We start from the raw sequence: 25,147 nt of genomic DNA, 5'->3' as shown, positions 1-25,147 counted from the left end.
AAAATTGGCCCCGCCCCAAGGGGTCATTGATTTTATTTACCGGTATAGCAAAATCTTAAAAATCTTCTTTAAAAAACTCCATGAGTTAGACCTTAGATGTTTAGCATGAAACATCTTCTAATGGATGTCTACCAAGATTGTTCAAATAAAAGCCCTGGGGTCAAAATTGGCCCCGCCCCTGTTGGGTCATTGATTTTCCCTATATGCATATAGTAAAAACTTTAAAAACATTTCTTTTAAAGAACCCAAAAAGTAAAACTAAGATATTTAGCATGAAACATCTTCTAATCGGTGTCTACCAAGTTTGTTCAAATAAAAGCCCTGGGGTCAAAATTGGCCCGCCCCAGGGGGTCATTGATTTTCCCTATATGCATATAGTAAAAACTTAAAAAAATCTTCTTTTAAAGAACCCAAAGAGCTAAAGCTAAGATATTAAGCATGAAACATCTTCTAATGAGTGTCTACCAAGATTGTTCAAATAAAAGCCCTGGGGTCAAAATTGGTCCCGCCCCAGGGTGTCATTATATTTAACTATATGTGTATAGTAAAAACTTAAAAAAATGTTCTTTTAAAAAACCCAATGAGCTAGAGCTTAGATGTTCAGCATGAAACATCTTATGGGTGTCTACCAAGTTTGTTCAAATAAAAGCCTTTGGATTAAAATTGGCCCTGCCAGGGGGTGGGGGGTGGGAAGGTCATTGTTTTTCATTATATGTGTGTAGTAAAAACTTAACATCATGAAACATCTTCTAATGGGCGTCTTCCAAGTTTGTTCAAATAAAAGCCCTGGGGTTTAAACTGGCCCCGCTCCAGGGGCCTATATACAGGTGAGCGACCTCAGGGCCATCATGGCCCTCTTGTTTTTAATTCAGCTGGCTCGGAAGAAATTGGATTGAAGTATCACAATCTGAAACCATTTTCAATTCTTGACCTTGACCTTGATTCTGTCGTACAAAATGGCGCTTTTGATCGTCACGGAGCGTGGTGGTATAGAAACTGCGCCTATGTAAATCTGAATTGATATTACCCAAGACCGGGAGCAACATGCATTATTTCTGGTGCCGCAAAGTATGTTTGTGGACACGTACATGTCGGCTTGAATTATGCAATTGCATTGAAAAGATCTGCAATGATGTTGAGAAAAGTTCAATAGTCAAACGGTTAATAAAAGCAGTATTAAACAATCATGCACTTTAATTCTAGGCATACACAGTGTTTATATTTTAAATTATTTCATTGTTAACAGAATCAGCTATTTAGTGTCATACAAAATCAGCTATTTAGTGTAATAAAGCTGTCCGTCCGCAATTCACAGGTTAATCTAATGGTGGAATTTCAACCAAACTTTACAGGAGTGATCTGTATCATGTCTAGGTGTGCTCATCACCGGTAGTTCCGCTTCCCTGAACATAATGGCTACCATAGTTAAAAATATAAAAATCTTGTATGGCCTTCACAGGTCAAATTGCAGGTGCGATTTCAACCAAATTTACCGGAGTGATCAGCACTATCCATAGTTGTGCTAATTAACTGCACGTTCCGCTTCGCTGCACAAAATGGCCACCTAAGCTAAAAAATAAAATATCTTGTCCGGCCTTCAGGTCCGACTGCTTGTGTGCATTCAATCCAACATTACAGGGGTGGCCAATCCCTAGTTGTGCACATCACTTGAACGTTCCGCTTCGCTACACAAAACTGGCCGCCAAAGCTGAAAATAGAATAATCTTGTCCTGTCTTTACAGGTCAAATTTTGTCGACACATATGTCTCTTTCGTTCTTTTTTTCTTACTTATTTCTGTCTGTCTTGTTTTTTTATTTGGTTTTTCATTTTTGGTAATTTATGTATTTATTTATCTATTTAATTAATAATTTATTTGGTTAGTTAATTGCTTTTCTTTTTCTTTCTGTGTATGTTTTAGTTGTTGTTTTTCTTGTTGTTGTTGTTGTTTTGTTTGTTTTTTCAATGAGCAGTTTCAGCCTTTTAAGAAGTTAATGTGATAAAACTGGGATAAGGTAAACTTAACTTTATTTCTTCTAGATAAATTATTGTCACTGAATATTATTTTTTATTTAGATGTTGTGTAAATTAAAAAAACTTTGGTAAATATTAAGAATAACTGTAATTGACAGCATTGTCAATGAATTAAATAAGATATATACGGGGAAGAGAAAGATAATTATTTAACAGCCTTTCAGTTGGCATTCAACAAAAGAAGTTAATGTCCTCCGAGGTATTTGATTTATTTTATGTGTGTGGAGTAGATTTTGTTTGGGGGAGGGGAGTTGAAGTTTGTGAGGACGCTCATAATTACTTTCGTACATTCGTAACGTTGACCAAAAACAAAACATCTTAAAGAACATTTTATAATCTGCTTTATACAGATATGTGATATGTATATGTTTTTGTGCCCCGATAAAACGTATGATTTTACAATTGTATCAACACAACTATTTATTATATTACAGGACCAATTCACATAAATCATACTACATGTATAAATTCGCATAATGAACGAATACATAATTTCAAACATTTAATGTATTCTAATCTCTCGTATGACTCATTTTTCAGCCTGAGCTTTTCTTTCATAATAGACTCGAATTCGGTTCCCTAACTTAACAAAGTCAAGTTAAATAAAGTTTTGACTTGAACAGTTTATTTAAAAAAAAGATCCATTCTTCGTGTCGATGAGTATGTTGATGTAAACTCGATGCTTGAGATATTCTTCCCAATTAGCTTTTTGTACCTTCGGATAATATATAGTCCATGATAAGAAAACATCTTTCAAAAAGGGGTTATCGATTCTCTGTTACTGATTTATTATAAAGTCAAGATTTATGCCCCGTTGTTTTGTTTTCAGTACATGTAACACTTGAGCCCTGTGGTGACTGAAACAACCTTAGCTTGTAATGCATATGTGAAATGAATATGTTGTGTACAATCTGATTAAAACCAACAGTGGTGTTCGGAGGCTCGTCGATTTTTATAATTATGATTTGTTTCAAGAAGGTATTACATTTTAATAGATAATGATGGTCAATTTCATAGTTTACAATCTATACAAAATATTCTTCACTTAAACATTAATTTCCTGCAATCCGAGGGACTTTTAAGATCCCTTACAAATTTTAGAGTAAAACTTGAAATATTTACTGAAAAGTCCAAATTTATATATGGAATCCTAGCAACGAATACTTTTTTAACTAAGAATGGAATAAAAGATGACAATACATGTTCCTTTTGTAGGGAAAATAACGAAACATTCATACATCTATGAATGTTGGTATGCTAGTCAATTTTGGTAAACTTTAAAAATTTCATTAAATCTTAATGCCCGAATATTACAGATTTTGAACTCTCAAAAGAAGAAATTATTTTGGTATAACTGATCCAAAGAAAACGGATGAAACATTAAATTTTATTTTTCTTGTTGCAAAAAGATATATTTACACGTGTAGGTATAATAACTAGAACTTCAATATACAAACTTTTCATAATACGTTAGTTCTTCATTATAAGGTAGAAAAGTATATCCAATATTCTTCCTGTAACTGGGATAAATTTAATAATAGATGGTCTCCTTATCAAACTCTTGTCAATATTACAGCTCCTAATTGAATAATTATCTGAATATACTCTTACCTCACATGAAAACACAAGACAATTTAATGGTTTTAACAATCTTAAAAAATAATAATAAACTGTAATACCATCCAGAGTCAGAGAGGTGTCATTTACATGTAGTGTGTTTTTTTCTCATTGTCTTCTTTCAATATAGTGTAATAAATATAGTTTCGTGTCACATCATAAGAAAGCTTCGTGCCGCCAGTACATCATACATACATATTTTACACTTCAAATAAAGATGATATTTTACTCCCTTTAGTAATGCTTTATTTTCAAACAATTACATATATGTTGTTTTACATCGACATACAAAATTATACAGATATTGAGATTGATTGAGCTGTCACATACATGTAAGACTCATCGTGAAGTCAGGGATACACTTGACTCCCGACCTACATTAGGGGTCGAGGGTTGGCAGTGCATCTGGCATTTGGCATGGCCATGAAACGCATAAAAAAATAAGTAAAAGACAGCTTTAAAAAATCACATTCTTTAAGTCCACGTAGGGCACAAAATGGTCAACATTATATCTTTAAATCATTCAGTTGTCTGTAATATTTTTCTTGCAGACATGCGACGTCAACGCTATTCAGCCAGTCAGAATGGCCTTTATGTGAACGATACATAAATTACCGTGTTTAATATCAACCAATCAGAATGGCACTTATATGAACGATACATAAATAACCATATCCCATTTTGCATTTCCCTTCCAAACCTATATTATGCAGGGCGTTACTATTAGGTACTTCATATTTTGGATCACCGTTCACCTTGGTGTTCTCTACAAAGGAAAATCTTTCATATTTGTAAAAATCATAATCACACAGCAAATACAGTCTGAATGTGTCTTAATGTTATTGTAAAAAGTAAAATATTTGCTTTCATTGATTACTCAAACAAATGTGATTTAAATGTGTGAATGACTAAAGGCTGATAAATTATCTTTATGGTAGCATCCGGTTGCAAATTAATATGCACAAAATAACATTTAAAGGCCACTATGCTCTATAAATGCTTCAAAATTATTTCTCAAAAGCTTTTTATATGTGATATCTTGTTATATTTCCATATTCTTGTTTCGTGAATATTTACTATTCACTACGGCCCATGTGGTAAATTCTTATGCGTCAAAAGGGGAAATTGATGTTAAATAGCCGATTTACACCACTTATATTGATATAAATTCTTTATTATAGGCATGTTGTGTCGGAGGGTAGTACTTTATGAATAACAAATAGGTTTGTGAGTAACAATTAAAAGACCATCCTAAGGAATATACAGTTATCCGAGGCGTTAAACAAGAGTGACAATAGCTTGAGAATTTTTTTTCTTTTGTTCTTTAAGGAAATAATACTTTGTCAGTCATACACATAAAATTAGTTGTTTCATTTAAAAATCAAAACAGAAACCCATTTGCACGGTTATGATCTGGGAAATCTGATTCTATCCAGAATATTCTTCACATGGTTTTTAAGACTCCTTTATGCAATAACGATCATATCCTACATCTGCCTACCACGGCTGTCATGTTACACTGATAAGATTCGTTAAAATTTTGATGATCCTTTATTGCATGCTTTAGTCGTCTGATTGTTCCATTTTGACCATGCAAAAACTTCCGATGAAAACGGATGTTTACTTTTTTACTTTTGAACCAACAGATTTTTAAAACGCGAAAAGTACTCTAAGGTGCATAAACAAACTTTTCTGAGTGTCAAAATCACTCTGGTGATGCTCCTTCTTGGTGAACCTTGATAAATAGGAGATGAAACGAGAAAGAAAGAACGGCGACCATTTTATATTTTAGAAGAAAAAACACGTGACCAATATTTTTAATGATAAAAAGTATTGTGACCTATGTTATTTCGTATTCACGTGTTACACAGTATTAACAGTATAAAAAACTCCAAGTGGCCTGTAGGAAAATAACATTAGGGTAATAAAATATTTCATTCCGACAAATTTTATTATGTTTACTTACAGATTCATGTGGAACAATCTGTTTTACACCACTCTCTACAATCGACCATTTGATTAAAGTAACGACACATTTTACGGCTTTTAAAATATGGAACATAAATTTATAAGACACATCTTTATACCAAATAAACGTAACATAACCTTACATAATCCAGCTGTCAATACTGACATGCTCTAGCGTTTGATTCCGCATTACTCCGTATAATAAATATAATAATACCCGGCTGCACATATCAAAAACAATGTGTTTAAATTCTTATCTAGCAATTTATAACTTAGACACAGAATATTTAGGGGATTTGATACCGAATGGCGTCATTTTGGCGGCTTGCAATCTTAATGAATCGTACAGATAAAGGCCGGTTAAGTTTAAAAGGCCCTTTATGTCGCAGCAATGCTATCTTTTAATTTGTCTATTTTTTGTCTCTTGTTTCAGTTTCAAAAAAATACTCATTTGCTATAAACATAAGATAAATGAGCCGCGTCACGACAAAACCAACATAGTAGGTTTGCGACCAGCATGGATCCAGACCAGCCTGCGCATCCGCACAGTCTGATCACGACCCATGCTGTTCGCTTACCAACTCTATTACAAGTGGAGAAACGGATAGCGAACAGTATGGATCCTTATCAGACTGCGCGGTAATTGGTTTAATTATAGTGAATAAGTATTTAAGTTGCTTGTATAGAAGTCAAAATACAGCGCTACTTATTCGGTTGTTAAACGTCTAACATGCTCTTTATCCATTATTAAAAAAAACATTTCTAATGCATTTAAAGATCCTGTAACACATTATTTTTATGGTTTTATATACAAATTATAATGCTCAAATTAAGATTTATCGATATTGTAAGTTTCAAAAAACATTATTTATAAAGATATTACCGAATTTAATATTTCATGTAAATAAAGGGAGGTAATTAGAATTTAGTTTTCTATAAATTCTAAGTCAATTTTTCCAATAAGAAATGAATGCATATAATTTAATGATTACCTTAAATATGAACAAATATTTGCAATACATATTTTACATATTCTTCCATGTTTGAAAATTGACAAATTTGCATAATTACATACATATATAATTCAATGAAGAGTTGTATGCAATCTCAATTACAAAACATACAGGATCTTTAAAGCAAATATGGATATTTGAGGCATATTGCGCCTTCCAGAAATGCTCATATTTTATTTTTTTCTGAAACATTTTAAATTCCTTGTTATAGTTTTCTCAAAGATACTTATTTGCCACATAGCTGAGCGTTTTGGCATTCTGAACATTTTTACGACCTTCATCGCACATTATTTTGTTGATCATTTTTATTTTTCTCGATACATAATTACAACAATACAAAGGGCGTGTGTGTTCATCCTGCAGAAATTATAAAAAAAAACATTCTATCTTAGTATACAGATCAGGAAGAAACGATCAATTCAAAATACTCAAAAAGGCCATAAGAGCGACTGCAGCCGTAACGCTTTAATTTCGCTGACACACTTATTGTTGACGCGGCGTTTAAATGATTGTTAAAGTGACGTTATGCTTATTTTTTCTTTGTCGTTTTGGGTTAAGTTAGTGATTTTCTTCACCAGATTAACTTTTATAATTATGATTGAGCAATAATTGACATGAAAAATGTTTATGATACAACAGGAAAGACGACCTATATTATAAAATTACTGCCCAACTGTTTTTAAGAATTGTACGTTACCAATACAATCAGAACGATATTTATAGTAATTTCTGTTTAACAAGTAAATTATTGATTATTTTGTCATAGCCATATATTAAACAGAACACAGGTATGACAACGTTTAAAATTATATTGACGTTGACCTGTTCACTAGCCATTTACACAGGAAAGGCCTAATGTCACTTAAAATAAATGCTATCTAGGACTGTTCACGCGATAGTAACAAAAACTTTCCGAAATCACAAATTTGACGACAAAGTAGAGTAAAGACTTTGTTTTAGAATGCGTTGGCATATGAATATTAAAATACACATTTCGATTCACATGCATGAAAACAATTCAAAATCTTGCTATAATCTTATTATTTGGCTATGATATAAAACCTATGAAATTTACAAAATAACAAATGAAAACCTAAAGATTTTCCATATGTTATGTTTATTCACTTCTAAGGTTGGCTTACAGCTGAAATCTTTGGACTGGTTTAATGTAACATTTACAGGTTAATATATTTCACCTGTAACCCCCAATGGTGAGTGTACAGGTTAAACAAAATGTTACTTGACAGTTTGCCATTATTGTTTTTAATTTTGTATTGTATTAAAAATAACTAGAACTCCGCGAGTCGGATGTGTCGCCTTGTAAACAATATAGTTTGGGACAAATGGCCATGACAAAAATGAAATATGAAAATTAACAAAGGGCATTAACTCAAAACATAAGAAGTGCAAAGCAGAAGTTTCTGTGCACTGCACTTATTATCAATAAGATCTATCATCCTATGAAATAAAGTATGAAAATTAACAAAGGACAATAACTCAGAAAATAAGAAATAAGATCTATCATCCTATGAAGTTTCATGTCCATAACAAAAGGCAATAACTCATAAATTAAGAAGTGCATAGTACCGGTTCTTGTGCACTGCACTTCGGGCCATTAAAATTAGCATGGATATCATGTTTGAAGTCAATACGAATTATTATGACTAACTTATGCTCCGGACAAGCTTAAGGGGACGCCGACAACGACGCCGCCACCGCCGACAACAGTAACCCCTATAATTATGTTGCCTTTTTAAAGGCGACACAAAAATATCAATAAACCAAATGACTAACGAACATTCGTATAAATATCATCACGATTGTATAGGTAACTCTCAATTCATTAAAAAATTAGAGAGGCAGTCGTTTTATACTAGGTATTTTTTTATATTTAGTATCATATATATATTTCATTATCAATTATTAGTTAATTGCCATTTTAACAACAAACCTTTAAACTATATTCCTAAATTAACTTAACTTGACAGTAAAAAAAGAGCAAAATGTCACGGTATCACATATTTATACCTAGACCTATAATGTGGTAATGTAGAGAGTCAACATAACTCAGTTACCCAAATAGATATATTCGTTTATTGCAAAATATTTTGGTTCCGGTTGATGAAACATACATTTTTGATTTTCAAATGATTACAAAAAAGTTTGATATATGACTGAAACCAACTTCCGTATTTTCCTAATATATTTTGTAATCTTTGTATGCTTAAATAATAACAAAAACAGACTAGTTATGCGATAGAAACAGCTTTCCATGTCTTTTGTACTTTTTTTGACAAACTGTCTCCGTATTTAATAAGTACTGTAAAGTCAAGAACTTTGTCTTTGTCTTTAGGTTTTCCGATATTTCGATAATGATGAAGTAGTGCTAGTTCAGGAGGCACGTTAAATATTCTTCCGCGTGGAATCTCATGCACATTTCCGAATTCAACAACTTCTGCTCGGGCAAAATATTTTGAGCGATGGTTAGGCGGCCATATTTTTTTCTCGTGTTCGAAATGGGTTAGTGTCACTAAACGGTATTTTTCTGCAAAATGTTTCTCAGAAAAGTTTTGATTCTTCAAGTTCCAGTCTAAACGAAAGAAAGAGTGTCTCACAAGGTAACCTGCATAGTTTTTGTCAAATGTGTCGATGAGCTGTGACCAAGTTAAAATGTCATATGAGTGAGGAATGATGTACTCATCTTTATCAATATTGACGATGAATTCAGAAACATTTTTATTTCTGTATATACAGTCATTAATAGCCGCCTTTTGAGCAAAGTATTCAATATTACGTCCAATATCACTAAATGGTATCTTCCATTGAATAACATCAATCAAACCTAATTTCATATAATACTTTATTGCTTTATTAACGTTTTCTCCCGTTGAGTAGTTATAAAATACAAACTTTTCAGCACCAAGAATTCTATTTAGTTCAATCCACTCAACCATCTGGAAAATGTTATCATATTGAAACACTGGTGATAAGCACACAGTAAAACGACGCTGATACCCGTCTGGTTTAGACGCATCCCGTACTTTTAGAACATTTCTTGGGTTATCACAGGAACACGTCACAATGGATACGTACTCGGGTCGTTTTTCTGTCGTTTCTACTTTACATTCATATATAGTAGATGTGAAACTGAAAATATAGTACATCAAATGTCTATACATTTAAAGTCAATAGTTCATTTATAAACAATCAAATGAAATTAATAAGCGAAAATGTTCTGGAATTTTTATAAACTTAAAATTACTTTTACTTGTGTATCAATCTCTGATGTTTCGAAGGCGCACAACCCCCTATTTATCAAAGTGTTTATCTTGATATGTTTGCTGTATGTTATGAGCGTCGGAGATTGATAAATGTTTGCAAAATTAGATGTTAGAAAGTTTCAATGATAAAAGCTTAATTATACTCTACAACGAAATGAAAGCAATAACTTGATACATTTTATCGCAGCCGTGCTCTAAATAAACAACTGGTCTAAAATGAAACAACATGCAGTTAACATGTTAACACTCTGTTTCACATTTTACAACTTTCTCATATACATAAATAATAAATTAAAATAAATTAAATACATGTATATATAACAGTTATTAAACCACAAGATATAATCACGAAGTAACATAATAATAATTTTTATTGAGGAAGGGAAATCAATATTGTGATTTAGTTCAAAGTCATATTTTATGATAACATTTCGTCATCCTCATAACAATTACTTATAACATAATGCCATATAAGTTTATGTTATAAGTATGAATATAACTTTTAGCACAATCATAATCTAGATGTAACTTTTAATTTTTATCTATCAAAACATCTGTTGTATTTGTATCTATAACGATTTATTTTTTTATTTATTTATTTCCTTACATTCATTTATTAATTTCATAATTTATTGACTCATTTCTTCTTCTTTTCATTTTTCATTTAATTATTTATTTAAATATTTATTAATTCATTTATGTTTTACTAATTTATGGTTGGTTGTCTTTCTTCCTTTCTCTTTTTGTATTTCATTTTTTCCTTTATTTCTTTATTAATTTCTTTAATTATTTTGTTCAGTTTTTGTATCATTTCGCTATTATCTTAATTATAAATTGCATTTATTTATTAACATATTTTTTATTAATTAATTAATTTATTTTTTTTTATTTTTTTTTTATTTATTTATCTATTTATTTATTAATTAATTTATTTTTTTTTTATTTTTTTATTTACATGATTTATTCATTTATTTATTTAATTATTTACATTTTGCTAATTTATCTTGTATCTGTCATGAACATTTTTCTATTTCAAAACAATAATTTTATTCTTTATTGGCAAATAATTAAAACAAAAATATTTCAGTGAAACTATGGCATTTTATATCTTTGTCTTAAAGTTACTAATCAGTACGTGGCAAATAATAAAATCATAATTAAATATCCTTTGTATGAGAAAAGAAATTAATATTTTACAGAGTTTGAAACATATTCATCTACCGTAACATCATTACAGTTCATTGACAGTTAAAGTCTAGATTCTTTACATTTTGTCATAATTATATTCAATTTTATATTTTACTAAACAAAAATATTCAATGGTTTATGCGACTCAGAAATTTTTTAATGCGTATTGTTCAAACGTTTTTGGTATTGTACGAATTTTAAAAGAAGTGAGACAGTCTTTTTTATAATTAAGGTAGTCTCATTGTTTTGTCATCAACATGTTTTGACAATTTTATGTCAAACACCATTATAATAAGTCAGAAATCGTTTTTAATTATATTTTAAGTTCAGGTTTTTTTTTGGTTTCACAAATTAAACGTTGTCACAAATTAAACATTACGTCACTGTTATTGAAGTGGCGCGATTAACATGCAGATGCGTATTACAATTTTCAACATAGATAGGTGTAATGACTATTTTCACCTGTTGATAAAATAACAGTGCCTCACAACGCAAAAACTGTGTCAACTTTAATCACCTATGTAAATCCCGAAGCAGTGGAAAATTTTTAGATTTTAATGGAATACAATTAATCAAATTTACCGTTTATAAGATAACTATCTCCTAAACTGGCGTAGTTATGATCGCTCTGTTCATAGCACAAAAAGGAGTCTTAAGTATAATGTATGTTAGAATAAATTTATCATAAAATAAGAAATTGCTGTCGATGACAAAGTTTTACAAAACAACACCATATTTGATATCAGGCCTAGACATTGTGTTCGCATTTGAAAATACTTTTGTGCATGGATTATTTAAAATGTTATGTAAGTTTGGACCAATGAATTAGTTAAAAAAATTCACTCATTCTAGTGTTGTTTTTTTTTGTTGTTTTTGGTGTTTTTTTTTTTGTGTGTTTTTTTTTTTTTCTTTTTTTTCTTTTTTTTTTTGTTATGCGATATGACACACTTTATCATTTTATTATACAAAATGGCACAATAACGAAAAAGCTTTTATTTTTTAACACAAATCGGACTAAGTATCATAGCTAAAAAGTCGATATTTACTTTAAGTTTTATTGTATATATGTAAAGTTTCTTTATTTTTTATGTTTTGCATATTTTCCACTTTAAATTCCCTTGTTAATATTTTACAGAATTTCAAATTTTACGTTTTAAGCGTTCTAACGTCAAATTAATACGCGTACATTATGTATATTTTTGAAACATGGGTTGCTGAGAGCAATGCAAACAAATACAAATACAAAACAAATGTTAAACATAATATTGGTTTGGTTTGTTTATCAGACGAAATGGAACGTGCACAATCTCTCACGCCCATAAGCATTGACTTAAGCTGTAAACACCCTCGAAAAACATTCTAAAAGTATCGGCATCAATGTTCCCGATGGAGCCGAACAAAATTACAACGCTACAATGAATTACATGACACCTTTTTGCAGTTTCCGCAAAACATAATATATCTGCATTTGTGAGTAAAACAAAGTGAAATAGTGACAATTGCGGATTGGGATAAAACAACTTACTTGTACCCTGTTGCTCCGATCGGAGCAACCACATTTGCAATAGTCTGTTGGACATTCCATCCGCTATCTTTGAAACTGGTATACCAAAGTTGACATATAACCGAAACCTCAAAGAAAGGCTTTGTTCCAATGATAAACACTCTTTCCCGTTCCTGAACGTAGTATGCTGAAATAACATGAATTGATTCGTTCAAGTCAACTCGACCCCAATCTTCCTCCGTGTTTACATTTACAGGGAATCTTGTTTCATTGCACAGCTTTTGTATCAAAGCATTTGTTTTCTCGGTTAAAATCATGTCCATGTTCCAAGGCAATGTTGAATCAAGTCTAATATACGTAAGAAATGCAATAGTTACTGCCATTGCAAAAGTGAAAACTTTCGAACATATGTAAACGTATTTTAAACGATCGGACCTTGATGACATGTTACTTTATATGTTATCGTTATGTGCAATTATATGTTCCTTTTCATGTAAAAACAACTTAGATGATTAATTTACAGACTAAATTCCATATGAATTGCATAAAAAATGGCACAAAATAGCTCCAATGTCAATGAGATTTTACGAACACTCTTTTTCAATATGAGCTGATGAACTAATTTTATCGCACTGTTTATACACTTTTTAATATTTAATCATTAAACCTGTTCCTAAAATCTAATATTCAAGGCGTCCGAGATAAGAAGTAAAAATCAACGTTTTAGCCTAGAGCTTTGTGTTGAATCATTTAGCGCACTCTGATCAAGCGCCGATATGATGCATGTGTATTCTACTATCTAACACGCAAAATTCGAACGATGATGATGTCTCCAGATATTCGACAGCACTTTAGTTATCTAAATATGATACATTACTGATATCATGATTAGTTTAGTAGTTTAACCCCGGTTTCAAGTTTGTTTAGTGACGTTATAAATGTTAACTCATACTCAAACCATTTGTTTTATTCCTTTCATCTAGTCTAGATTTTAAACACAAGTGATTTTGTCCTTTAGGATCACTGATAAAAAGCTTGTTTTTTGTTTTAATAATATCTTATCCTTAGCTTCCTCTTTAAACTTTGTTGACATTACACATTTATAAATCAGTATTATACGGCATTCTTCCGTGTTTGTGTTATGTTGTTTTTAAATGAGTAAAGAGCCATAGCAGCTTGCATATCCGTATAGACCATGCTCCATATCATATTGAAGGTTGGTCTCCACTGTAGGTCCATGTAAAAATCCCGAAATATAAGCAGGTCTGATTTATTCCTCTGAATGTTGTTGTTAAGTTTTTAGATATGATTGCTCAGTTTTATTGGAGCTCTATTTTGGTGTTAGTTTTATCATAATTGTTGTTGCTGTTATTGCTTTCTGTAAATGAAAGAGAACCAGCGAAATGTGCATAAGACAGGCGGGACAAATAATTATCAATAGTAATAATTATGAAATTTTACCCAACCCCTTTATATTCTCTTGAATGACATGTTGGTTTAAACATACTTTATTGATGTTATGGTTACATTTTATCGATTATGTGCATTATTCATGATGAGCCTTTGAAATATCATTTATAGAAAGTTAAATGAAATATAAACTACCTCGTTTTATTTTTGTTTTCATTGAAATATTCATCATATTTTTCTCTTCTCAAATTTTCAAATTATCGAATGTTATTCTGAATCATTGGGCATCTATAGATATGTACCTTTTTTCACTAATAAAGAAACATTCAGACCGTTACATTCAGAAATAAAAAAGAAAGGTAATTTTATATTATTGCCCATTGCATGTCATCCAACTTATCAGTCTCACCGCAATGAACTTACTTACAGTGATATGCCATCCAGGTGTAAATGGTGGGTGGGTATACAGGTAAAAGTCAAAATCACTTAAAACTATATTATGCTTAAACTTGATATCTGTAAATACACTGTAATGATACTTGGTATACAGGCTCTTTTAAAATTGAAAATAACCATCTTTTAAGTACTTAAAGAGAAAATATGGTCGAGTGAAATGTATAGACATAAACTCGATCTTCTCTTTACCAGAGTATGACACATTTGCTTTCTTGGAAACAAGGTTTAATGTTACAATGTCAACCGATGACTTTTTGCTTTTGTTCTTCCATATACCCGAAGCTAGAACTATCGCTGAATGCGATTCATACCCCCACCAATGTCCTTGACAGAAGACATCTTGGAAAGGTGGTTAATGGAAAAACTTTAGTGGCACAAATACATATACATAAAAAGAAATTATCTCTGGTGTTAAAAGACAAATTATACAGGTAATATTTCAAATCATGTTCGAAACAGTTACAAATAACCTTTCAATTTCCCAATGTAATAAAACAAACAAAAGTAATGAAGTTAAGAAAAAAGCATATGTCAAAATGTAATTATGAGTGGAAAACTTTGCATACTGAGCTTACTTGCGACCCTTCATATATAATATAGTTTCAAGTGAATATCTGTTCTAGTTTCAGAAATATTTAAGTATAATTGGTTATACCAGAACATTTTTTTAGCCTAAAAAAGGCATAACTTGTGTCATTATGCAATTGAATTGTAGAATTTTTGTCATCTGATCTTGCTTGTAACCATTTATATATATTTTAAGTTTCAGGTAAATATCTGTTCTCGTTTAAGAAATATTACATTAATTAAATTCAAAGACATAAAAATGGACTTAACTTTGTCAAAATACAATACAAAGTTATCCCCCATTTTTTTAGTTATGAAACTTGACCTGCATATCTTACTTGTGACACTTTGTATTTATTTGAAGTTTCAAATGATCATCTGTTCTAATTTTAGAAATATTCAAGTACATGTTAAAATCTCAGAACATATTATAAGTCAATTTTTGATCTTCAAGTGTGGCCTTGACCTTAAGTTGTCATAAAGGTAAGATGGGTTCTGTACATTGACCAGTTGGGGTGAACATTTGAGTCAAGTTTGAAGAAAATCCTTCCATTAGTATAAAATTTATAAAGCGGACACGACATATTGTGTCTTGAATTTATTGTATGTAAATTTAAAGACTTAAAAAGGGGCATAACTTTGTCAAAATGAAATACAGAGTAAAAAAAAATGACTTGCATATGCCAAGTATCTTTCAAGTTTCAAGCAAGTACCCGTGCTAGTTTCAGAAATACAAGTACATATTAAATTTAAGAACGTTTTTTTTTACCTTCATGTGTGACCTTGACCTTAAGCCGGCACAAATTTGACGTGAGTTCTGCACATAACCTTATTGATGTGAACATTTGAGTAAAGTTTGAAGAAAATTCTTGCATTAGTTTAGGTTTTATTTACAGAGCGGACACGACATATTGTTTCATATTTAATTGTATGTAAATTTGAAGATTTAAAAAGGGGCATAACTTTGTCAAAATGCAATTTAGAGTTATAAAACTAAACTTGCATATCTTAATTGTTACACTTCATATATATTTTAAGTTTCAAGCAACTACCTTCAGAAATATTCCAATACATGTTAAAATTTAAGAATATTTTCTAAGTCAATATTTGACCTTCAAGCCGGCAAAAGGGTTACATGGGTTCTGCACATAACCTTGTGGAGGTGAACATTTGAGCTAAGATTGAAGAAAATCTATCAATTAGTGTAGGACTTACAGAGCGGACACGATATACTGTCTAATATTTGATTGTTTGATATTTGACCTTCAATTGTTACTTTGACCTTAAACTGACACATGGGCAACATGGGTTCTGCTCATCCGCTTGTTGAGGTGAACATTTGAGCCAAGTTTGAAGAAAATCCTTCAATTGGTATAGGATTTATAGAGCGGACACGATAATGGAGACGGACAGAAGGCCGGACCGACCGACCGACGCGACAAAAAGGATCCATTATAGCCCCCCCACACACACATTTTGTGGTGGGGGTATAATAACTTAGTCGTGCAGAAAACATACGGACATAACATACACTTGAAAATAAGAAACATATCTTATTCGGTCCTTTTATCGTGCTCCAAACGCAAATACAAATAGTTGCGTGATATTGATTCTATTGAATTAGCCGTTGACTCAAATATTAATGATGTTATTATTAAAGGTGATTTCAATTATGATGCTCTCAACAACATCACAAACAGAAAAAATATTTCTATCTGTCAACAATATAAGATGGATTAAATTATTGAAGAACCCATGCATCTCAAAGAATCCTCTCATTCATTAATCGATCTTGTCTTTGTTACAAACAAAAAAAACAATAATCAAATCTGGGATGGGCGAGTATATTCTTGATCAAGAACAGCGGTACAATATTCCAATATGCTGTGTTTTTTTTAAATTTCGGAAACCAAAACAACTAAGCTTTCAAAGTTCTATCTGGGAATATAATCGGGATGATAACGATAAGCTTCGAAATAAATTTATTTGCTTTGATTTTGAACAAATACGCCGGAAACGTTTCGAACAAAATTATTCGTCTCTCGAAAAATGTATACATGTCAGGCCATTACAAGCTCGTTGGATGACATATACTATCAGATCAAATATTCATAAACGTAAACGATTTTATAGAAAGGCAAAATTAACATTATCAAACACTCACTGGCTAAAATACAAACAATAACGAAAAGAAATAATATTTCAGACCCAAGAGGCTAAATCAATATATTACACAAATATTTTCTAAATTCATCCGAAACAGAAGCTATTTTCAAATCTCTAAAAGTAGACAAAGCATCTGTACCAGATGGTATCATTAACAGAATACTGCGTGAATCCTCGCGAGAACTTTCTATCATTTAATTGATCTTTGTTACCTATCTTTATCCTGTTGCAAAGTTCCATTTTCTTTGAAGGAAGCCCGCGTTTCAGCTATTTTTTTAAAAAATGTTGATGTACTTTTTGCAAACAATTATAGTGATATTTAATAGTTAAAATTTGTACATCGTAAATCTTTAGAAATATTTTTTTCTTAAAAATTAATTTATTATTTTATGAATATTTGCATGAATTTGGCGTCATGCTGTTTAGTGACATTATGCCCCTCAAAGGGTATATAGTAAGTGAAACTATAAAACGTCGTTTATAAGACAAATTCTCGAATATGCTGACTTCGTATGGGGAAAAATGCATTTCAACTTGCTCTATTAGATAAAATATAAAACAATTGTGCTGGTATAGTATCGGTGGCAACTAGGCTTGGATACGCAACTAGGATATGTTTAATGTAATATACAAACTACACACAATACAACAAAAAGATATCATACCATTTTGCAGAGTAGCCGCACCATAAAAGTAAAATCAAGTCAAACATCTTATATTGATAATGTAACATTATTCGTTGCCATTTAAAAATATGTGTGTTTTAAGCAAAAAAAAATACCAAAAAAAGCACAAAACAAACAAGAAAACAAAACAAAAAAATCAACACTTTTTATGCAATACGTGTTTATTTGTTGCATGTGTGTATGTTTAAATTGTCAGAAATCGAAAATATTTTAGATAATCCACCTAGTTTGTTGAAAGCATTATGATAACAATAAATACAATATGATTATTGTACAGTAAACGGTGTAAAGTTGCATGGTAGTTTAAAACAGTATAGACCAAAATCTCACAAACAAAGACCAAATAACACATTTATCTTGATATAAGTATAACTTGTTAATCGTGTTAATATTCAAGCTTTCCTTCAAAGTGATTAAATGAATGTGTGTATTACCAACGCTTTAATCTAAATTATGCTTGAATGGCTTTTTGGGTAAGGAAATGAATGCACAGTAATTTTCTGCTCCGGTATCATTTTAATATATATCTATTTTAAGCATGCAACCTCGACGGTGTCTAGATTTTTGGGTGTTGCTTCAGCTTAATTTACAGTACAACTTTTCTTTTTCCTCCTTTATTGACTGTTTGTTTTATTTTTTCCTTTTGCAGACAGAGCTGTTTAAGCAAGCGTTCACCTGGTCAGGGATGAATTTGTTATACATATTAAAGAAAAAATATTTCAGAAATGTATTAAGTACATAATGGTTTACTTGATTATTATCAGAACCTGGATTACGAGTAAACAGCCTAGGCGTGCAAAATAAAAGTTGCAAAAAAATCGTGCCTTTTGCGTCTTTGCCCTTTAAAAGTTGAGCATCATTCATTCAAACACACGTTCGTCAATTCAATTCAGTCTTGAACACTTTCGTTGACCGACGCGATAGATACTGATAAATAACAAAATTACGTAGAAAATACAATTCTGCAGCTTTTTAATTTTGACTCGTACACTTTTATTCGTGAAACCAAAATATTTTGATAATTATCAAATTTCAAAATAATAATTAACTATTTTATGGTCCAAACATTTTGCGAATGCTGATAATAAATTACCACTGAATTGTTCATACAGAACGTCAAAGTAATCAAGTGCACTTTTTGCAACTGAGTGTTATTTGTGCGATGAATACTCAGCTCAATTTAGAAGTTATCTAAACACTTATCGACAATCTAAGTCAAACAATAGTCGAAAGAGCAAACTACCAATCTTTATCACTGGACATGTATATGATTATTACATTTTTTGTCCTATTAGTTATAATAAAACGTTACACCTCAATTAGAAAAAACAGATATCAATGTGTGTGCATTGTTGTAGAATAATGGAAGTTTCGTGCTCAAATGTGTAAGAATATCATCACGAGGGCCGAAAAGCATGTATTATTAATTACAAAATAAATGAACAATAAACTATGAATTATTATACTATGATGCAAGAAAAAAATGTCCTTTTTTTCATTTCTAACATGCTAATAAAAAGCGTATTGATAAAAGATGAACTACGTTGAGCAAAGAAATAGACAATATCCTGACGTATTTGCTTTATTCGCGTCATATCTGACAACATATGACGTTTAAGCATTCCCATTGTGCATATATCGTGTATTAACACACTTGTTACTATATAAAGTGTCAAATTTGTTAATTATTTTACCTGATCATGAGTGTCACGTGACTGATTTTGCGACCCGGACCAATAAACATACATGTAATCGAATTCGGCCCGCAGATCATGATATATAGACAATATACTTTTTGACGTCATTGTTTCAGTTTTTGCAAGTGTTCAGGGGACGATTATGGTTATGAATTTTCGGCCATGGGCTATGCACTCGAAATATGTCACTGACACTCATAATGACTTACAATCAAAGGCAATTTTTTGTACTATTTATAGTAACAAGTGTAGTAAGAGATACCGGCATAATAAATGCCATATTAACCGCGGCTATTTCATCATGTTCAAAGGCTCACTAGTCAGTGGTTTTATAAAAAAAATCGAAATTAAAATCCGCATACTGTATAAACTTAAATAATTTCAACGACAGGGGGGTTTAAACTTTAAACGAATTTTAAAAGAAGGTGTCATTATATGTATTCATAAGGCTGAAAAAGACAAAAGACTAAGTCCAATATCGTCTCTTTTAAAATCGCATCAGCTTGTAACGCAAATACTCACTTTATCTGAAAGAAATAATTAGTCTTAACTATAACGATAAAATAGAAGACATAATATAATTACTGCAACAATGGTCTAAAAGAATTTTAACCCCGTACTGGAAATAACTGTTCTTAAAACGATGGCTCTATCAAAAACCAATCATTTGATTATTTCTCTTTCTAATCCGTCAAACAAAATTATCAAAGAACTAGAAGCTTTATTTTCAAATATCTTTGGAACAATTCTCCAGATAAAATAGAAAGAGAAATCATTATAAAACAGATGTGAGAAGGAGAAATATGATAGAACTATGTGTATAATCTTTTACTCAATCTGGTTAAATCCAACAGTGAAGGTCGGAGGCACAACAATTTTTTACAATAACCTAATTCAATATGGTATAATTTTTGTCGCTGATTTAATGGTCAATTCTATAATTTACAATCTATACAAAATATTTCACAAATAGATATAAATTTCCTACAATATGAAGGACTTTTAAGAGCGCTAATAAATCTAAGAGTTAAACTTGAAATCAGTACTGAAACTTCTTACACTAATAAACCAATAATTCCTAAGCAAATTCAAGTTATCACACAAAATATAAAGGGATGCCATTCTATTTATGAAATACTTTTAAAACAATAAAAATGTTCCGAAATCTAAAGATAAATTGAAATATGAACTATTATTACCAGAAACTTTCGAATGGAATAAAACCTATAATATTGTTAACAAAATAACATCAGATACAAACTTAAGATACTTCCAATACAAATTAATAAATAGAATCTTAGCAACAAATACTTTTTTGAACTATGATTGGTATAAAAGATGACATGCACTTTTGCAGGGAAAGTAACGAAACACTTTTACACTTGTTTTATGAATGTCGGTATGTAAGTCATTTTTTGCGGACTAAAAATTTCATTAAAACTAAATGCCCGAACATTTCAGATTATGAACTCTCAAAAGTAAAAATTCTTTGTGGGATAAACGGATAAAACATTAAATTTTATTTTTCTTGTTGCAAAAAGATATATTTACACGTGTAGGTATAATAACCAAAATTTTAACATACAAAGATTTCATAATACGTAAGTCTTTCATATTAATGTAAAAAAGTATATACTCTTCCTGTAATTTGGATAAATTCAATAAAAGCTGGTCTCCCTATCAAACTCTTGTCGATATTTCAGTTCCTAATTGATAAGTATCTGAATATACATCTTATATTAAAGCACAAGGAAATTAACTGTTAAAAGATTAAATCTCAAAAGAAAAAAACTATATTACCATCCAAAGTCGGAGAAGTGCGATATACATAAAGAGTGTTGTCTTGGCCCTATTTTAAAAATAATGTCATAGATATATAATTTGATGACACATTATAAAAAAGCTTCAGGCAACTAGTATATTATTCATACATATTTTACACTTCTAATGCTGATATGATATGATATAATATTGATATGATACAGAATTATATAGATATTACGATTGCTGGAACTATGACCTGTACTACCCGTATGTTGGCTCATCGTGAAGTCGGGGGTACTCCTTACTCCCGACAACCTTGGGGGTCGAGGGCCGGGGGTGCAACTGGCACGGCCTGGGGCGAGCCTTGTCGCAGGAAGACCGTTTTGGAGCTTCTATGTCCCAGGTCGTGCTCTGGTTGAGTTAAGGTCCACAATAGAGTAGGCAGAGACTATCAGTTCTGGCTGATTTAAATATTATTTGAATCTTCTTATGTTTTATGTGATTGGGAGATTTTAAATACTACCTTTTATCCGAGAAGAAAATTAGCTCTTTTTATAAAGGGAAATAAATAAATTAAAATATGTTAGGAACTTTATGGTAGTTATGCTTCTTTATGAGACATCGAGTGTAAAGTGCTGTGTGGCAGCCGTAAAAAGCCGGTGCTAGAGGTCGTGAGTGATTTTGTACGTTTTCGTTATCCCCCTCGTGTACAGACACGATCAAACCTAGTCTGAAACTTTCATGAAAATAAAATTATTTTTTAGAGGGTTTACATTTTTCAAGACATTAAGGCATGCAAAATTGCACATTTACCATATTTAAATGTTGCATTCAGCGTGTGCTAGTAGGCATGGACGGTAACGTGCATCTCTCAGTACCGGCCATGAACAGACTCAATTAAACCGAGCCTACAACATTAACAATTCTGCCGTTTTAGACGTTCTTAAGGGATTCATATGTATCGATTTTAGAAAGTACAGGTATAAGTCAAATGTCATATTCGGTTTTATACTTTTGTAATACTTAACTCACTTATTGCTCTAATGTTATAAATGATTCAATGTTACATGTTTTCTTTTTCAGGTGCAAAAAAGACAAGAATGCAACGATACAAAACACGTGTTCTCTTGTCTTGTCATTTCGGATAACATCCAGGAATTATTGTGTCAAAATCAGCGTACAAGACTTACCCGAAAGGCAAGGAATGCGCAGGCAGTAAGACTGATTGTAATAATCAAAAGAGGAGATGAAAGAGTTTAAAGATTTAATATAATGTCTCATTTGAATTTTAACGAAATAACATAAACATAATTGTCATCAGTCGTCCGTTTTTATTTATTACTTTACTTATTTTAATGAAACTTTATCAGACAATACAAAGAGCGAAGCAAAATACAAAACCTTCCGCTAGCTTTAAAATTTGAAACTACACACCAAACCTAGTAATGTGATCACAATATTACAAATACACTAATTTGGTTGGCTGAAACATAAACCTTTCAACTCAGTAAAAAAATAATTAACATTTACATTATCTTGGAATGTGTGAGAAGTTCTCTCTAATATTTTAGGCAAATGATAACCTGTTAACATTAAAGTCACAGTGTGACCAAACATATCCGTATTTTAAAAAAAAAGATTAAATCATAAGATATTAACACTGTTGCATTTGACCTTTTTATGAACGCGCTTATATTTTCTTGATTAACTCGACGTTTCAATGAATGGTTAAATAAACTCCATTGAAATGGGTTCGTGTGAAATAGTATGTCAGAAACTTTCAAATGTAGGTCTTTACATTTGTGAAAAAATTAAGGCAAGTTAGTTTACTAAAGTATGAGCATAGGTTAATTATTTGGGTGCAGTGGGGGAGGGTTAAGCCCTCCAGCACAATCCAGTCATACGGCCGAAAAGAGAATGTCAGATAATTTTTGCTAACCCCGGGTGTTACAAACTTAAAGTAACATCAGGTGTCAAAACCACCCACCTGCTGCAGATGCATGGACTCGTAATTCAAACCCATTTAGTCGCCACTGACGATCATGGACTGGATATCATTTAAGTATGCCCTAGCGAAAATGTTTGAACATGATGACCCAAACTCAAACTATTCAAACTATTCATTTTATCGCAGACAAATCTTATTTTCTTTTTTATTTCTTTTTATTTCCTTAAATGATTGGCTTTTGTTTGTGTTTGGGTTATAGTTTTTTTGTTACTGTTTCATGAATTTATTAGCTTCAAAAGAAATCAAACTTCTATGTATAATACGTTCATGCATTGTGAGGGAGGGGGGGACACAAAACAAAAACAACAAAAATGCATGTGAATGAATAAACAAACCATTTACACAACAATTTTATTATCAAATTGGGTGGCTAATGGACAAAACAGTCAAATCATGATAAATTTACCCTCCAGTGAAAGTTATATCAACATCTACTTGGTACAGACAAACTTTTAGACCTGTCGTTTTAACCGCAAACATCGCTTTTTATCTTTCAATGCAAACTAAAAATGTCAAATCTGATAAAATAGACAAAAAATTAAATTAAATAAATTACGCATCAACATAACAAATAAATGATGAAATATTTTTTGGAAATCGCATACTGTGAAACAACGTCTAAACAAGTCTCCGTTAGCAGGATTTTAGTCAAACTAATAGGGCGAGTTACCAATGCAAAAAAAATTATATAATTACCCATCAAAGTCAGAAATTACTGGATGATCAATCAAAATAGTACAATTATTACCTAAGTATTAGTTCAATATACGCAATAGATACACTTTAATGTATTCAATGAGTTTGTGAAAAACCAAACAACAATTGAACAACTCCAAAGGAACGGCATAAGGACGGTTTTGTCTGTTATAACAGTTTACTGATGTCCTTATAAGCGTCTAACTAGATAATAATTGACTCTCCTTTCGTTGTGTTATCCAGACAGTCACAGCTTCAAACAAATAATTCAATTAGCCATATAGCGAACAATATATGCGAAATAGACTGTGAAGAAAATGTTCAAATTTGGAGACAGAGCAACTATTTTAGTGTTTTTTAAGACAGAGCAACTATATAAGTTTTTTTGAGACAGAGCAATTGTTTTAGTGCAAGAAAATGTTCAAATCAACTGTATTAGTTAGTTGTTTGGAGACAGAGCATCTAATTTTATGTTTTTGAGATCAACTGTATTAGAGTTTTTGAGACAGAGCAACTGTATTAGAGTTTTTGAGACAGAGCAACTGTATTAGTGTTTTTGAAGACAGAGCAATTGTTTTAGCTTGCTTTGGAGACAGAAAAACTGTATTAGTTTGTTTTGAGACAGATCAACCGTTTACAGAGCAACAGTATTAGTTTCTGGAGACAAAGCAATTGTATTAGTTTTCGTATGCCATTGTAAAGCTCCTTTTTCTGTACTCTGGTACCGGACTCTACTCTGGTACCGGACTCTGCATTTAATTATAGGGCGAGATAGACCATCCTGAACATCGTTGGCTCAATTTTTTTCACTTTTCACGTATCAAGCTTACGTTTTTACGACTTTTTTTAATTTTGGAATCTTTAAGCTAAGCAAACCCGTTACTAAAAACAATCAGTATTTAGCAAAGATTGTAAAGGTTTTTGCTCAACGGCAAAACAGTTTGTCCCTGAATATCTATAGCTATTCGTGAGAGTCACGCTTGTTTGATTTAAGTGACACTTATAAATAAATTGATAACAATATGACAAAAATTTTGAATTAGATCTTAATACTCCTCATTTGTTTATCTCCTTTTTCTGGTCATTTAGGTCCG

The 25,147-nt window shown here is 31.3% G+C and overlaps 1 protein-coding gene across 1 annotated transcript; it reads right to left on the bottom strand.

Moving 5' to 3' along the window:
• Positions 1 to 8,586: 8,586 nt before the first annotated feature.
• On the bottom strand, positions 8,587 to 13,887 carry LOC132726059 (uncharacterized). Its single transcript, XM_060711306.1, has 2 exons — positions 12,625 to 13,887; positions 8,587 to 9,777 (listed from the first exon to the last, which is right to left on the bottom strand). The coding sequence occupies exons 1-2, from the start codon at positions 13,047 to 13,049 to the stop codon at positions 8,880 to 8,882; spliced, it is 1,323 nt and encodes a 440-aa protein (XP_060567289.1). The 5' UTR covers positions 13,050 to 13,887; the 3' UTR covers positions 8,587 to 8,879.
• Positions 13,888 to 25,147: the final 11,260 nt, after the last annotated feature.

This window comes from Ruditapes philippinarum, unplaced genomic scaffold, assembly GCF_026571515.1.
Source record: "Ruditapes philippinarum isolate M1 unplaced genomic scaffold, ASM2657151v2 ctg2642_1_1_1_1, whole genome shotgun sequence".
NCBI lineage: Eukaryota > Metazoa > Mollusca > Bivalvia > Venerida > Veneridae > Ruditapes > Ruditapes philippinarum.
This window is presented reverse-complemented; position numbering and strand designations above follow the sequence as displayed.

Excerpts from the sequence above, each read along its gene's own strand:
- LOC132726059 (XM_060711306.1), bottom strand. The coding sequence starts at position 13,049 with ATGTCATCAAGGTCCGATCGTTTAAAATACGTTTACATATGTTCGAAA. Across the intron at positions 9,778-12,624 it reads ATCGGAGCAACAGGGTACAA|TTTCACATCTACTATATATG; the intron begins GTAAGTTGTTTT and ends CTATATTTTCAG.